Here is a 16,462-nt window from a genome sequence, read left to right as displayed (position 1 = left end):
GAAACATAATAAAACCTAATATTTAAGGTGTTATCAGGTCCTGAAAGCAAAAGCAGTATCTTCATCTAAAAAGTGGTGGGTGGTGGTGGAGAGGGAAGTAGTCAGGATAACAAAATACTGTCTTAGGAAGTTGCCATAGAATAGTTCAGATTTACACTGCAGGGAAAAAAACTAGTCAGAGTTTTGTTCAAAAATATCTAGTTGAAGATGTTCCTGCTTACTGCAGAGGTGTTGGACAAGATCACTTTCCAGCCCAAACTATTCTGTGAATCAGTCTCTAAATCCACTCTTTCAGGAAACAAGCTCCATACACAAGTGAAAGATGCAGAGATTGACCTAAGTGAGCAGATACAATCCAGAGACATTTTAAATACAGGAAGCACACCCAAGTACAGCCACTTTTGCACTGTGATAGGGAATGCAAAGTGCCCAAAGCTGAATGTTTCTACCAGCTCTTGCTCTTTCAGATCACAGTTAAGCACATTGCAGAAAATCCTAAGATGAACATTAAAAAAAAAAAAAAAAAAAAAAAAAAGACAGGTTTATGGAGTCATTTTTGCAATGACTGAACTGCGCTGGTACTTAGGGCAGATTTGGATTTAAGTCCTGGCATGGGTATGCAGCATCTCCATGAATAGCTTTATGCAGGTTTTTAAAGGCTAGGCACTTCAATTTTTTTTTTTTAAACTCTGGCCTTTACTGTTTATGTTCTTTATTTTTACAGATAAAGAATAATACTTCTCTGTCTTGTTGGAATGTTGAGAGGATCTGCAAGGCCAGCAGATAGCATTTTATCTGGGAACGAAGCAGGAGGATGACACAGTAAGTTGTCTAACTATTTTTATTGCTTTGCAATTGTTCTGGGGAAAAAAAAATCCAGAGAGAATATTATTCTAGTGCAGTCAGAGCCATCAGAACTACAGAAGCACTAGGATGGGCAACCTGATTGACAGGAGAAAGCTAAAGCAGGCAGCAAGACAGAAAATCATCATAGGACAGACATTTTGATAAATATGACTGTAACCAATTTATTATTAACACAGTGGGACAGCTTTACATCTTGCATCACATTTTTCACAGCCCTTATGGTAAACATGCCGTGTCTGTCAATTACAAGAGGAAAACAAAGACCTCACTAGCTCTCTGCTGGCCCTGCAGTACTTGGTTAACCCTCAGTCACAGTTATGTCTGTTCAGATACACTGAATAATTCCAGCAGCACCCAACACAAGTTCCCAAGGTTATGCCATATGTGGCACTACTCCCCAAAAGGTTTTACAGACAACGAAAGTTGTTGGTACAAGATAGAGGATCAAGAGGATCATCTAAAGAGGAGTAAAATTTTGCTAGGGCTTGAAATGGCAGAGCATGCACTGGTACCACAAACTGGAGAGCATCAGGATGAAAGAGTCCCACAGCCTTTTAATTTCCTGCATTGGGTGAGACACAGCTTCTGTTTCTACAGAAACATTGTAACTTGGAACAGGAAACATTTCTCTGTGCTGTCTGTGTGGTTCCTGGGATTGTTTAACAAAGTGATAGACCTTGTAACTTACGATATTTTGATCTGATTCACACAAAGTAGCTCCCAATAGCTCCCGTGTTCTTTTATGGATAATCAAACTCAAGATAGATTGTTGACATTGAGGGCTTGATTGAGTCAAGCCCTCTGCTCCTTGTACACGTGGAGACACATTTTGGAATGAAATCTTGTGTGATGAATTACCCAAGGCTGCTTTTTTTTTTTTTTTTTTTTATTATAATGTCCATGGTATATGCCTATTTTCACAGCTATATTATCACCTTCAGGGTAAAAAAAAAAAAACCAAAAATACAACAAAAAAAAAAAACAGACGAGTCACAGGATGACCATAGCCATGAGATTTTATTTGATTCAAACATTTCTTTTCCATCCACATCCCGCTTGTTTTTGGAAGTATTTCAGGCAGCAAAACTGACATGCACAAAGAGCATTCAGTGACAGAGAGACAAAAGGGAGATGCAAGAAATATCAGGCAATTGAGCAATGTTAACAGAGTGTTCTTGTGTCTTTGAACCCATGTGAACCAAGTCAAATGCACGTTAGCAAGCACTCCAAAATGAGGCCTTTCTTGCATGAAGGAAAAAATTAATGTTAGAGCACAAGTTATTCCATGTGATACATTTTCATTAAGTGATACGTCAGGTTACACTGATTTAGGGAGAAAAAAAAAAAAAAAGATATTTCTTTACAAAGATTTCTGTGTACCAGTCCTCATGTAGGTTCAAAAGAGACAAAACTTCACAAATTACAATTAAAAAAAAAAATCAATTTTGGAATCTCTTTCTGTAGTTCCCTTAAACATCCCATTTCTGGAAACATCAATAATGTTTTGGAAGTTTCATCTGAAAAACAAAAGTATGGCCCAAATTTTTGAAAAAACCTACATTGTAGTTGATATCACATGGATTTCTCACTCAGTCACTGCTGGTTTTCATTAGAAGGTGAAGGGAATGTTTAAAATTGGTCAAATAACATGAAAATTCTGTTGACATGTTTTCTGCCTCTGTTTTCCTTTCTGCTCTTGGAAGGAACGTTTAGGTAAAGTTTGGTTGTCCTAAAGATTTTGGTCAAATAACTTTGAAGTACACAGAATTTATTTCACTGATGCACAACTGATTCAAAATGAGAACCTTTTGAGGCCTTTTTTTGACATTCTGTGGCTGTAAAACCCAAACACCAATTTCTTTTCAGAAAAAGAAGGTATGTGTTTCCCTTATGGGTTGGTTGCAAGGTTTCCCTTTGGGTGGTTGCAAGGGAGGGAAAAAGAAAAACCAAAACAAGCAGAATGATTCTTTCCCAGTCTAATTTCAGGATGCCCCAGCATCCACCCTCCTTTTTTTGTGGTGTGTCATCTATGGGTCTGTCTCTTACACATCTATAATCCTGTTGATCAGTACTGACCAAATTTTGCAATTGGACCAAAATTTGTCTTAAAGCTTTACTGAAATAATCATTTCATAGCATTTCACAGGATACATCAGCAAAAGATTTAGGGCCACCTGTATTTCAGCTCAGTAGAGAGGCAGTTTCTGTGGTTTGGGTTATTTAAGTTAAGTTACAAACTGCCACACGTAGTTAGGAAAACAGACCCCAAGTGTAATCCTGTCCTGTGCATGCTAAAACTCTTCACAGTCTCAGTGGACTAAAGATCAGCTTCGTTGTTCTGAACAACCCTTTCTCCACCTCTTTATAACTCTCTAAATTTTACTTAACAGGTGCAAAACAACATCAGTGCAAACCGCAGAAGTCCGCGTCTTCCGCAGAATGGTCCAACTCAGCGACAGAGTGTGCTCCCAGAGCAGTCACAAAGGAACTCAGTGCCTTTGAGGTAAGCTCACTCGATGAATTTTTATTTTTTTATCATCTTTGTTCAATGTGCATCTCACGTTCAGTTCTGATGAAGTGTAATTAATTGGCCACCAGCAAATTCAGCGGGTGGCCGGATCCACCCGTAAAAACGAAACGCACCTCGGCGTTGGTGCCGCTGCCTGGCAGGGTTAGGGGTAGGTCTGCATCTTCCTGAAGGTTGTGTTGGTAATGGTGAGCCGAGTCAGCCTTGCCCCATAGTAGTCTATGATGTAACTTGAGCCATCAGAAGGTCCAACAATCTCCAAGAGAGAGAAAAAAAAAAAACAAAAAAAGACTTTTCAATGGGAAGTGAAATATACGCTTTGCGCATATGTCTCAATTACTGCTAATTTTCCTGTCATAAAATTAGTCATGCTTAATTAGTCAAACAGAAACTAGATTTATTTTGAAGTTATGCTGTAGTTTGACTATTTTAGTGAGTCCTGTCTCAGAAGGAACATTTCCCTAGGGCTTCTAATCAACCCAATTACACAGCCAGGCGCTGGTACTAGGTTAAGGCGGTGAGGATTTGAGTCTCAAAATCAGGCTAACAAATGAGTGGGCTCCAAACCACTTTCTTATAACAAAGGAGGGTAGGCAGGAGAGAATTAGTGTGATGACAAAAATATTTGAACTACTGCACAGGTAAGGAATGGAGAGAAGGAGAGAAGATCATGGCTTTTTTGTTCTGGGAATGCTAAATTGCTGCGGGGTCGCCACGGAGATGAATAAGGAGAGATGAAAGATACCCTCAGCTGTGTCTGTCAGTGATCTGAGGCAAGATCACTGCAACAGCATAGAAAGGAATTTGAGAATGCTTATACTTTAAAAGATGTCTATACAAAGGTGGCAGTTCTCTGTAAATGTATATACACAATTTCTATAGCCCTAATGCATTTTAAGTTAATCGCAGGCAATTTGTAATTCATGCTAAATGGATGTGCTGTAGAATAAGACAATTTGGCAATTTCATGATGTCACAAGATGTCAGCCCAGCTGGGGATTTAAGCATTGTGAATCCATAAGTCACAGCTCTCAGGTGATATGGGACTTGTATTTGGAGAGGCAGAAAAAAAACCCCAAAGTGGCAATGTCTGCTCTCCTGCACACTGCAAGGACAGCCTTTGACAGATGATGGGCTCCATCAGTATAAAGCACATGCAAACACAGAACTTCAGGATTCTGGGAACATTGCATGAAAGTACAACACTGTACAATACAGACTTGTATCTTGTTTTGAAAGTGACTTACCTGCATGGAAATAAGTATGAAATCAATTAGGCTACCAATTCCACAAAATCCTACAGTGCAGAACTTTAACAAACCTAAAAAAGGAAAACAAAATTTAACTGCAGCTTTTAGCCAGTCACTATGAAGTTCAGGGGTTTCTGGTGGCAATCACATCCCAACCATACATCTAGAAACAGACCTAAAGTTGAAGGACTTGACCAGGGATAATTGATGTTTCTACATCCTGAATACACTTCAAAGACTTTAAACATTAAACTATTTTAAAAAATAAAAAACAACACATAAATATTCTTAAAGAAAGGCAGAAGTTGATAACCAAGGTACTGAAAATTTTCCATTCTTTGACAGAAAAAATCCAAACTGGTGCTGCCAAATTTAGCATGACTAGAAACAGACTTCCTATCATCTTCTGAGTTGCAGAACATACTGATTTGATTTTCAGAACAAGCTACTTTGTAGAACCATCCTTTGTATTGTCTTTATACTTTTGCTGAACTAGGAATTTATTTTCAATATACATTTATATAAACACTTTTAAACTGGCATGCAAAAACCTGGGGGTTTGTACAAATAAATGAAAGATCTAAGAGAAAATATGTGGGAATAGCAACTAACAGATAAATGTTTCATTGTAAGTTGCCATGCAAGGCAGACTTTATTTGGAAAATGCCTTCAGAAGAAGGAGGCTGTCTTAATTTTTATATATTTTTTTTATATCAGTTTCTTCTACAATGAATATAATACAATGAGTACTGTAGATATCATGATACTTCAGCTGAGCTAGACAAACATGTAGGTTATTTTCAGGATGAGCTACCCATTTCTCTCTTTACCCAGCACAGACAGGATGAAGAGGAAAGCCTATCAGTTGCATCTAAGTCAGTTGTAGGCTATGCTGTCCAGGGAAAACACTTCCCTGCTAAATCCCACATCTTTACTGTGCTTCCAAGGGCCAGCACGTGGTAACATCAGCCAGTGTGGCATTACAGAGCAGCTCTTCCCCACAGCCACCAGTCAAGCTGTGCTGCATGATACCTGCCAGTAAATCCAGGCAGCTGCTTGCCAAAGGAAGAGTCTGCCCTCAGCCAAACACCTGAGGCTCTCCTGACCTTTGCCTCTTCCTTTGTGCTTCCCTTCCCTCAGGTGCAGCAACCTGTCCTACACACTGCCTCCTCTCCCCCGTGCCCTGCTTGGGAGGGAGTGAGGGAGTGACTGCATGTAGGCTGCAGGGAGAGCATCCCCCTGGCTGGATATAGCTCTCAGAGTTAAGTTGAAACCAGCCTGATTTATAAACTCCAGGGAGACAGTTTGTCATCACTCCATGGAACAACACAGTAGTCAGAGAGGACAGGGAAAAACACCCTAAAGATCAGGAAGATGAAAGAGTAGTAGCAGGGTGGTCTTTCAGCTGATCAGAAGAAACTGCACATCACAGATAGAGTGGTGCCATTATAATGTGCAAAACCCCAAGAAGATCACTGTTCAAAACAACTTGTTCCCAGGGTCTAAGACTTGCAGCAGCCAAGTCTTGGCCTGGGTGTCAGGACTGGCAGAAGTATAGTAAAACATAAGGGAAAAGCTGAAGAAAGGCTAGCCTTAGGAAATTAAAATTAAGTAATGTCAAACTGATGAAAATTTTGCTTTGTTATTATCTGCACCAAAGTCAGTCACCAGTTAGGATATTTATTTGGGATGCTCCCCATACCATTTCCTCTCAAGATGTGGTCCTGAACCTCATTGCCAGATGGCATTTGAGGAACCCAGCAGTTCTCTGACCAATGCTGGTTCCAGCAGTTTCCTTGAGGAACTGGCTGCTCCATTATGGTACTGGATATAGCAGAACTGCTCCTGAACCTGGCATATATTTCTGAAGTGCAGAGTAAAGCTGTTTTTTTTTTTTAGTTCCTCACTTCCCTCCCCACAAGCAGATCACACTGAGAAAATAAACTGCTCTAAAGCACGGAGGGAAAAAAATAGTGCTTTTACGCAGTAATAACTTATGGTTTAGTTCACAGTGTGTGGGAGAGGAAGAGGTTGCCTTCCTGATTTCTTCATACTCAATAGCATGTTTATATTTGTGTGTTCTTTAAGAAGTAGTGAAGGAAAAAAATAAACCAAAGAGCATTTACAGTCTTCATTATGCAGGCACAAAATATTTCAGTGCTATTACCTTTCTTACCCGTTTTTTCCCAAGGCACAGATGGCCTTAAAAAACCCCAATCAAGCACTGTCAAGGAATCAAATGTATTGATTTCTTTTTTTTTTTTAGTTTTCTATGCTTAGCCACTTGCTTTTGTCTTCCTTACTTTTCAAAATCTTGAAAACTGGACTTTAGGATTTTAATTTTAAGACTTTCAACTTTGGTTACTGGCGACAGAAGTATATTCCTGTAGGGTTAGCAAGCATGAGACAAAAAAGACCTTCTATATATGAATGGAGGATTTGTAAATCTATATTACTACAATATATTACAAAATAATTACTGCAAATTATTATTCTAAATCCAGTGATGTAACAAAAAGGGGCACCTTATTAACTGCTTCCAAAAATGTATCTTTTTGTGAAACAGATGGACAAAGTCATTATAGAATTATAGTCTAATTATAGAATCTCAGGGAAAAAAAGACACAGATGTTAACACAAAATTATTGAGAAAAAAAGGTGTTATTAGAAAAACAAGGGTTTGCATTAATGGGCAGAAACTCTAAGTTCAGGTCCTAAAAACACTAACCAGAGGTCAGTCTTATTAAAGATCTTATTAAAGCTCTTCTGCAGAGCTGTTATTAATACTATGAACTATCCTGAAGGTATGCATTTGCCAGAGTAAATTCCATATCCCCAAACACTAGATTTACTTCAAAGTTTGTCCACTATTTTCCTGGTAAAATTAAGCATCGTTTAAGTAGCTGGCACATGCATCAAAAGCACTTCTGTTTCAGTACCTCAAAAAGAAGGCTGTTGTAATCATCAGTGTAAAGCAAACCTCAAGGAAAAGTATGAATAGCAATAATCATGTTTGCTTATTAGGCTTTTATCTGTTGGACAACTATATATCCACTTGTCACCAACACTCCAACAGAAGAGCAGGCAGTGGATAATGCAGGGTTTTATCTTGCTTGACAATAAACTAAGGATTCTAGTTGTGAATATCAGAACTACAACTGTCAGCCTTCATAATAAGACTTAAAATAAAAGTGTACATATCCAGCTCAGTCATAACAGTAAGCTTTACCTCAAAGAAAATGTAGAAATCAACTTACCTAGTGCAGGATAGCCTAGATAAAATCTATCTGCTCCCAGCCATCCCAGAAATAAGGACAGAGCTACTGCCACTTTGTAGGAGTATCCATTTCTGACAAAAGAAACAAGCAATGTAGACAATGACTGTAAAATATATTCACTCATACTTTGGAGAATTAAAGGCTCATTTGCCTGCTGCTTCAGTTAAAAAAAAACCAAACAACATACCCAACAGACTTGTTATTTATCTTCCACTGACAGACACAGAATAGATAATGTTATGTTTTCAAACTGGGTAGGGCATCCCCTAAAAGCAACCTCAGCTGTTGCAACCCAAATACACTCTTGTAGAATATAGATTATTATGAAGCTAAATCATTTCTTGTCAAGAGAGAGACAGTGCAATTGCTGATACATTCTCAGTTTTACAGAGCATTTACTAACAGTGCAGCCCTACTGAGACAGCCCTAGAAAGCTAAGAGGTTTGTGCAGAGTCTGTAGGCATTAGTCTCACACACAGAGGAACAGGGATAGGCAGGTGAGATGTCAGCAAAGACAGGAACTGCAGTGAGATCTGAAAGAAATTAACCATGGCTATTGGTTGGAGAAGCTGCTGGAAGGATTCAAAAAACAGCAACCTGTGGATCCATTTATTCCCCTCCAAAGTCAAAAACTCACAAATGACAAGAACTGGGGATGGCAGAAAGATGTACAGTGGTAGAGAGGTACCCAGAAGTTACACATCCCGTGGTTAGTTACACAAAATACACAGATGGAACAGACTTTTTGAAATTTATATTAACTGGCACCATTCTTCACAGAGTCACAGAATCATTCTGACAGGAGAAGACCTGTAAGATCATTGATTCCAACCATAACCTAACTCTGCCAACCATTAACCTAACTCCAGCAAGCTTAAATCATGTCCCTCAGCACCACATCTCTACATCTTTTAAACACCTCCAGGCATGGTGATTCAAACACCTCCCTGGGCAGCCTGTTCCAGTGTTTAATTACCCTCTCTGACACATGTTGGCACTTCTTGCCAACAGCTGGAGTGATGTGGCCACCTAAACCACCTGTAACTTTCAGATATTGCTCATGTGAACTAACAAGTGAGCTAGAAACGTACAGCTGTCAGTACTGGAAGCTGCTGCACCCCCTGCTGCATTGGTGAGCAGCTAGCTGCCCAAAATAAAGCAAACCTAAATGGAATGAGAACGTAAAAATATTCAATAATTCACTGTTTTGATACATACACCATGTGCCAGCAATTACTTAATAAGCCAAAATTAAACTCTTCGTGGACAGTTGAATAAAACATAGAGTTTCACAAAGACAGTAGCTGACAAAGGTCCAAGCACCTTTTTTAAGCTCTTTCAATGCCAAATAGAGATCTACCTTTTTGCTTATCATCTAGATTTACTGACTCTAAAACTTAATGGCAACATTAAGTGATTAAATGATGACTCTTACCTCAACATTTGTTACTTAGCATTTTTTTAGCAACACAGAACATACTGGGCGTTCCTGGAACTTAATGTAACATAAGTTATCATCTTTAGAACTGCCTTGTTTCCACTGTAAAGAACAGCAATGGTTTCATTTAAATGTTGAGGTAAACTGCTGGAATTTGGTAAATTTCTGGAATCAACTACAAAGTGTCAGCAACCCTCCAAGGACACTGAAGGATAAAAAGAGCTCTTACGTAAAAGGTGGGAACACAGTTTAATTTGAGATGTGCCTGATCAAAAGTAGGAACAAGCTGAGCACTTGCCTATGCACTGAGATGCTTTTAAAAGCAGAGCAGCCTGCAGCTTAGTTGACATCAAACTTCAGGGGCAGCAGAAATCTAGCAGGAAGTGGATCCAGGTTAACACTGTAACAAGGCTGCAGCCACTCTTGAAATTCCTTTGCCTACCTCTTACATATACTGAAAACCAAGGAGGAGGAAATTAACACATCCCAAGCACCTAAAGGAGATGCTATAGTTGGATAAAAGGTATAATTACTGTTGCTCTTTTGAATCATTCTTGCTTCTCAGCCTCAATCATTATTTTATCATAGATCCCTTCCAGCTACCGTGTTAAAAACTTTTACTTCTAGCTCTCCCACACCAGTTGATGACATGCAGGTACTGCTGCAGGTCACTGTGGTTTCTGTGCCTTTTCAGAGTTTCTTAGCACTGCTCAAAGTCCTGTCCACATCATGAACTTCACAAAATAACATTTGATGGACTCCTTGCCTGAAGTGGCCGTAACTTAGCAATGGACATTTCAAGTCTGCAGAATCAGGGCCTGCACATATTAAGCAAACTACATGGCAGAGTGTCAGCTTGGGGAATGCTAGAATTTGGCAAAAAATCCATCTCCAAAACATTAAACTAAAACCAAACCAAAGCAATTCTGACTCCTGAAGACCACTTAAAAGCTTTTCCCTGAACTAATGCTATGGAGCAGCTTGAACACATCCACTTATACAAATGTATAACATCCCCTGGTCTTGCTCTAAAATAGCTGGATACCAGAACTGTTATCTGGAGTGTTGTTAAATTATAATTTTGGCTAAGGAGAACTTGCTGATTTCCTCCTCCAGAAGCCAGGGATAGAGACTGACCTGCTGTCCCCATGCTAGGGCAACCCTGCTATGGGAAGATGCCTTCTCAAACCAATTTTCTGGTCAAATGATGTGTGCAGTTATTTCTGACAGAAGACAGTTTCCATCAAAACTCAGATATGATGCTGGAAAATCTCCAAAAAGCAGTAGAAAGGGCAGGCTATTGTAACATCAAGCTGAAGGTTTCTGCTTAAAATAACATTTCTAATGCTTAGGTAACGTTCAAAATGCCTTATAAAAGTCTCATACCATGATTAATAATTAGATTAAGTTTTATATGAGTTTCCATATGAAGTATAATAATATTAATCTTGCTGCCATTTTTAACTGGCTTTTGGGCTTTATCAAGGGCAGGCTTGCATAACTCTTTCCACACTCAGTGTTCTATTTTACTGGAGTTTTCAGCAAGCCCACAAAGAATCCTCTTCCCCTTCTGCCACACTATCAGTCATGGGATTGGAAAAGCCAAAGCAAATTCTTTTAATAGCATAAGCATTGGTTATTTCATCATAAATAGTAGTGACAATCAAGTAATACACAGCATAAGAAGGATGACATTCTTCAGCCTGCATAAATTTGGGGTTTTAATTTATAAATGTAAAGAAACGCTGCCCTTCAAAAATATTTCCAGAAAATATATTACACCAGAAATACATGTATACAAAAAAATCTCCAAACATAAAAATTTTTGTCTATTCTAAAGAGGGAGCAATTTTATTAAATATAGCTCATCTTATTCTCAGTCTTCACCACAGATGGGACTGAAATGCAATTGTTTCTGGACAAAAATGTGACTGAAGTCTAGTTTGCTAGCATTTAAATATGATTAGACGTAATAATATGTTTTCTTCAATTTGCTGAGCTTTGACTGTTGAGAAGACTAAATACAGAGAAAATATTTATGAAACTAGGAGGCAGAGCTGTACTTCTGAGTTAGGCAAATTATTAAGCACTAAGTAGCACATCAGAGTTATTTGCCCACTAGTGTGATAAGGAATACCCAGTGAATGTTATTGGTGTTTTAATTTCCAAGGATTCCAGAAGGACAATAGAAAAAGGCTCCTGTGTGAATCAGACAAAAAGGAAAAACAAATGGCACTGACAGGTGTTCACTGATCATTAGCATTGGCCAGTTGGAACATTTATTGGTATCCAGAGCTCTCCAGTGCTCACAATGTGCTTTAGAAAAAACAGGGCCATCATTTTCATGTTTCAGAAACGGGCTCTTAAAAAGACACGGAGGACGTGGTTAGATACAAAGGTTGTTTAAATACAGAAAACAGTTTCTCTAAAGGAGATTTTTTTTTTTTAATGAATTGCAAAGAGGCTTAAACTCCCCCACTATCCATGCATACTACAAACTTAAGCTGCAGCTACACTTAAAACTGGCATGATCCAGCACTGCCACAGAAGAGAGCAGCCCAGCCTTCCTTTCTCTATTCTCTTATCCTCGAGTTGCCCTCCTCCTCTTGCTGGCACAGGCACTTGCAAAGACTGTTCTGTGACTCAAACTGGGGAACTGATCCAAGTTAGTTCAAACCCAGCTCAGTTCCCTCTATACAGTGGGGTATGTCAGGGGAAGAGATGGAGAGGCATCCCCAGACAGCTCCTTTCAGAAGCTGAGCAGATTTTAAGCATATGTGAAATGTAGCCTTAGCATTTGGGGGAGATTTTTGCCAGGGGAAAGGACTAAGTAAAGCAAAGGTAAAATACAAAGGGAAAGCAAAGACACAAACGTAACTAAATAAAGAAAAATGTGTCCATGACAGAGACTGATTTACTTATAAACATGCATGTTGTAGCCATAATACTTAGGAGTTTTTAAGAGGATTAAGTACAGGGTAAGGTGTATGATTCTACCTTCCTTCTCCTTTTCCTTCTGCTAACACATCATACAATTTTAGAGAAAAAAATTGATGTGAAAACAAATACAAATGACAAAAAGCCCACAGTGTACTTACACATTCCGACATGCAATAGGCTTGTAAAATCCAACTTCATGTCCTGTAAAGACTTTTTCTATGCCAAGGTAATCTCTGCAAGTAATATTTGGTGCTGGGAGACACTGAACTGAGGACACAAAAAAGTATTTGAAATTAAGCAGTAACTGATTGGGTGCTGTGGCATTCTTCTGACTAGACACAAGTGAAATAAACGAAGTTCTGTTAGTCTTGTTCCAAAACTCAGTACACAGACATATTACTTTAAAAAAGGATAATATTTTTTTAAGCCAGTCCTATGACTGACTTGTGTTTTTGCATGATACATATTAAGCAGAATACACAAACCTAATTGCTGCCCTCATTCTGTTGTAATTTCCATTTTGGCTCTGTTATGAAGCAGTGGGAAATCTGAACCTGACATTAAAAAAAATATTTTCATCATGAGAACAGCCAAATATCAGAACAAGTTGCCCAAAGAGGTGATGCCATCACCTTCTTGGGAGGTTTTCAGGATCTGACTGCACAAAGTCCTGAGCAGCCTGGTCTGAATTCAGTGTCAGTGCTGCTTTGAGCAGGTGGTCGCACTACAAGATTTCCTGAGGTGTCTTTCAACCCAAATTATTCCATTCTTCTAAACTGAGGTTTGACTCTTAAGAGAAGCAAAGTGGAAATCACAGCAGAAAAGAACATCTGCTTAAAGTTCACAGTGTAGTACCTGGAAGTCTGTTTTTTGAAAGAGAAAAATCCCAATCCTTTACCATTTTCTATCAGTTTTCAGTATTAGTTGAGTCCTGTTGGCTGTTCCCAACACAACAGCACTCCAGGTTCAACAATTTTTTCAGATTTTCCAGTAATACCTACAGGCAAGGAGACTGGGGAGTTGGGCTGGTTTTTTTTTTTTAATATATACATCAATCCATATTGCATAGAGATCAAAAAAAGTTTTTAAAAAATTCCATTTCAGGCCATCAGTAATAGCCAAAAAATATGAGCTATGTCTGGACTTAATTACATACATGGCTGTTACCAGCACACCTAATCTAAGACAATTACAAAAAACTACACTCTCTTTTTGTAAAAAATATTAAAGTAAGCAGTACTTTCTTTTATTTAGAAGCAACCCACAGCAGTTTGAATATTGATATAGGAACAGTTTGATATATTGATATAGGAAAGGCCACAGCTTTCTTGTCAACTTGAAATCTGCTACTCCATAAGATGACTTTGATGCCTTGAATGAAAGCCCTGTTTGTTTGGGTAGTGGATCCCAGAAAGGTGTTAGGAAACATGATCCAGAAGATTCACTTTTTATTACTTAGATAATTCTGAAACAGGAAGCGACTCAAATACTGTGGGGACAATCTAAAAACTGCTGTGTGTGTAAAATATTCTATACAGACACAGAAAACAATGTTAATTAATTTAACATTGCTAATTTAATTTAACACTCTAAAGCTTCCCTCCTGGTCAGATGTACAGTGTATTAAATACAATCACATGGTAAGTGGTCACAACTAAAAATTTGAGTTGTGATCAACTCCAGAATATTCTTTCTGCTCACTGACTGGATGTTTATAGTCAGGGAGGTGATGTCACAGTTTATGCAAAGGACTAAATAACTTTAAAAAGGATCCATTTTGAACAGTGCTTTCATGCAATTTCTGAAGTATTTGGAAAACCTTCAGTGTTCCTGAGCATCTCACTGAAAAAAATGACTCAGCTGTTATGGAAAACTGCATAAAGACAACAAGCATGCACATGTATTTTAAACATGACTACACATAAAGCAGAGCTTTGTGGTGTTAGCTAACACTGTGGCTCATTATTTCATTGCCTGAAAACATCAGAAAAGCTGAACATATGTAGTAAAACAAGAGCTCAATTTAAGCATTTTTCTGTTGTACTCCAAAGTACATCAGAGCCTAACTTTGAAATAAATGTGCTTTCAAAACAGAGCCTCATGGCCCCCAAACCTCCTGGTGATGGAAGGAGCCACACTTCCTTATTTTTTTTTTTTATAAAAATAGATTTTGAAGGCTGTTCTGTCATGTGTCAAGATATTCTTATAAATATATTCAAAATCAGCATGACAGGAATGGTTTGTTTTAATCACAGCAGTGCAGGACAGAGCCTAGAGGATATAACAAACATTGAAGAGATTTACTAGAAGCCTCACTTACAAATGTACCAATCAGAGACTATGTATTTCTTCATTTTTAGTACAGCATCCAATCCACACAAGTGTTTAAGGCTTTCATACTAATGATGTTGCTAATCCCATGTTTTATAAAGCTCATCTAGCAGATACACAAATGCATAAATTGAACACTTCCTTGGAAAATGTAGCTTCTCTCAATATATGTTAGAAGTTAGAAATCCTTACCATATGCTGTGTGATTTGTACAATTCATTGGTTCTTGTGTACTATTGTCTATTTTAGGCTCATCACACATATATGTTCAGGTAATTGAGGAAAACATTTTTCATATGAAACACTCCAGAAGGTTTAACAGTAATTTATTCCACCCTCTTTAAACCCTGAGGATTTAAGATGCACCTTGATGCTAATTTCCCTTTCTACCCATCCCCCCAAATAGGAACAGCATATTACCATACAGCAAATCTGCTAATCCAATTTAATACACCAATATATCACATAAGCTCCATGTTTAATTAGTGCTGCAGTCAGCACTACCTAGAGGAACTACAATATTTATCAGTCGTGGCCTCTGTATTTTAAGGCAACAAGGTAATACTCCTAACCTAGTCTTAATTCAGTATGAGAGCACTTTTAAATTGAGGCATTTGGTTGAGAAGATTAAGTCTGTAGTATCATATATATATATAAATCTATAGAAATATAAAAAATTCAAAAACACCTAAAAACGACCATATAAAACTTCAGGAATTTGGACAAGGAAGAAACTTTAGCAGGAACTTATTTCCAGAGGTCTGAACTCCCACAGCCAAGTGAAGCAGGGGATTAAGTTAACTTTCCCAGGATTTGCTTTCTTGACACTTTTGATCTGCAGCTACATCAATACCTGTCAGCTGCCATCAACAAACATTTTCTGGGGAAGGCCTGACTTGCTTTTGGAGAGGCAGGAGCCTCGCAGATGATATCTAGAGCACCTGCACCCTGCCTCTTCCGACTGTGGAGAGGAACTCAGTGTTTTGCAAAGCCACCGTGTCCTCGGGTGTCCTGCAGAAAAATTAGAAGGTGGAAGGGTAGGGGAGAGGAATTTCTCATTCCATGGGGTTTTCTCTTTGAAAACCAGAGACATCCCAAACGTGCACACAGGCACCCACGGTGCCACCCCCAGAATAAACCCACGCCGCTCTCCTGCTCCTTCATCCGATACCCCTTCGGGGCTTTCGCTCACACCCGAGGGACCTCTCCCCGTCGGTCACCTCACACTCTCCGCCTCCCCCTTCCCCTCCAACCGAAGCGGCTGGGCAATCCCCCCCATCAGGAAACCGGGTCCGGACCGAGCCGCCGCCGGTCCCTGCGCCCTCCCGGGCTCCATCGCTATGGCAACCGGGCCCCCGCCGCCCACCCTGGCCCCGCCGCGCTCAGGATATTGCCCCAGCCTCAGCTCCTCGCACTTGAGCGGCGGCTCCGTGCCCGCCGCTCCCTCCACTGCCGCACCCGCGAAGCAAAGGAGAAGCAGGATCCGGGCCTCCGCCGCTCCTCTCCGCCTCCCCAGCCCCGCCGGCAGCCGCCCCGGCCGGGCGGCCATGATGGGAAACGCCGCTGCCGTCAGCTGACAGCTCGGCCCCGGCAGCACGGCGGGGCGGGGAGGAGCGGTCCCCACCGCGGGGGAAGCCCGCCCTGCCTGCGGGGAGTGGGGACCCCGCCGGTTGTTCGTTGGCTGATGAAGGGGCTGGTTTGGGATTTCTGCGTGGGAAGGGAGGGGGTTGAACTCAGCAAATACGGCTCTGGAGGCATCGAATGGGCAGAGCGTGCCCCTACTCAAGATGGCGCTGGTCCAGCCCCGGCGAGGAGAAGAGCGGCTCGTGCC

At 39.9% G+C, this 16,462-nt stretch overlaps 1 protein-coding gene across 1 annotated transcript; it reads right to left on the bottom strand.

The window, feature by feature from the left end:
* Positions 1 to 1,865: 1,865 nt before the first annotated feature.
* TM2D1 (TM2 domain containing 1) lies at positions 1,866 to 16,440 on the bottom strand. The gene is made up of 6 exons (XM_071749999.1): positions 16,023 to 16,440; positions 14,824 to 14,897; positions 12,459 to 12,567; positions 7,902 to 7,993; positions 4,642 to 4,715; positions 1,866 to 3,650 (listed from the first exon to the last, which is right to left on the bottom strand). Exons 1-6 carry the CDS (start codon positions 16,178 to 16,180, stop codon positions 3,540 to 3,542), a joined length of 618 nt encoding a protein of 205 aa, XP_071606100.1. The 5' UTR covers positions 16,181 to 16,440; the 3' UTR covers positions 1,866 to 3,539.
* Between the last annotated feature and the right edge of the window lie 22 nt (positions 16,441 to 16,462).

Source organism: Heliangelus exortis, chromosome 8 (genome assembly GCF_036169615.1).
Source record: "Heliangelus exortis chromosome 8, bHelExo1.hap1, whole genome shotgun sequence".
NCBI classification, from domain to species: Eukaryota; Metazoa; Chordata; class Aves; order Apodiformes; family Trochilidae; genus Heliangelus; species Heliangelus exortis.
This window is presented reverse-complemented; position numbering and strand designations above follow the sequence as displayed.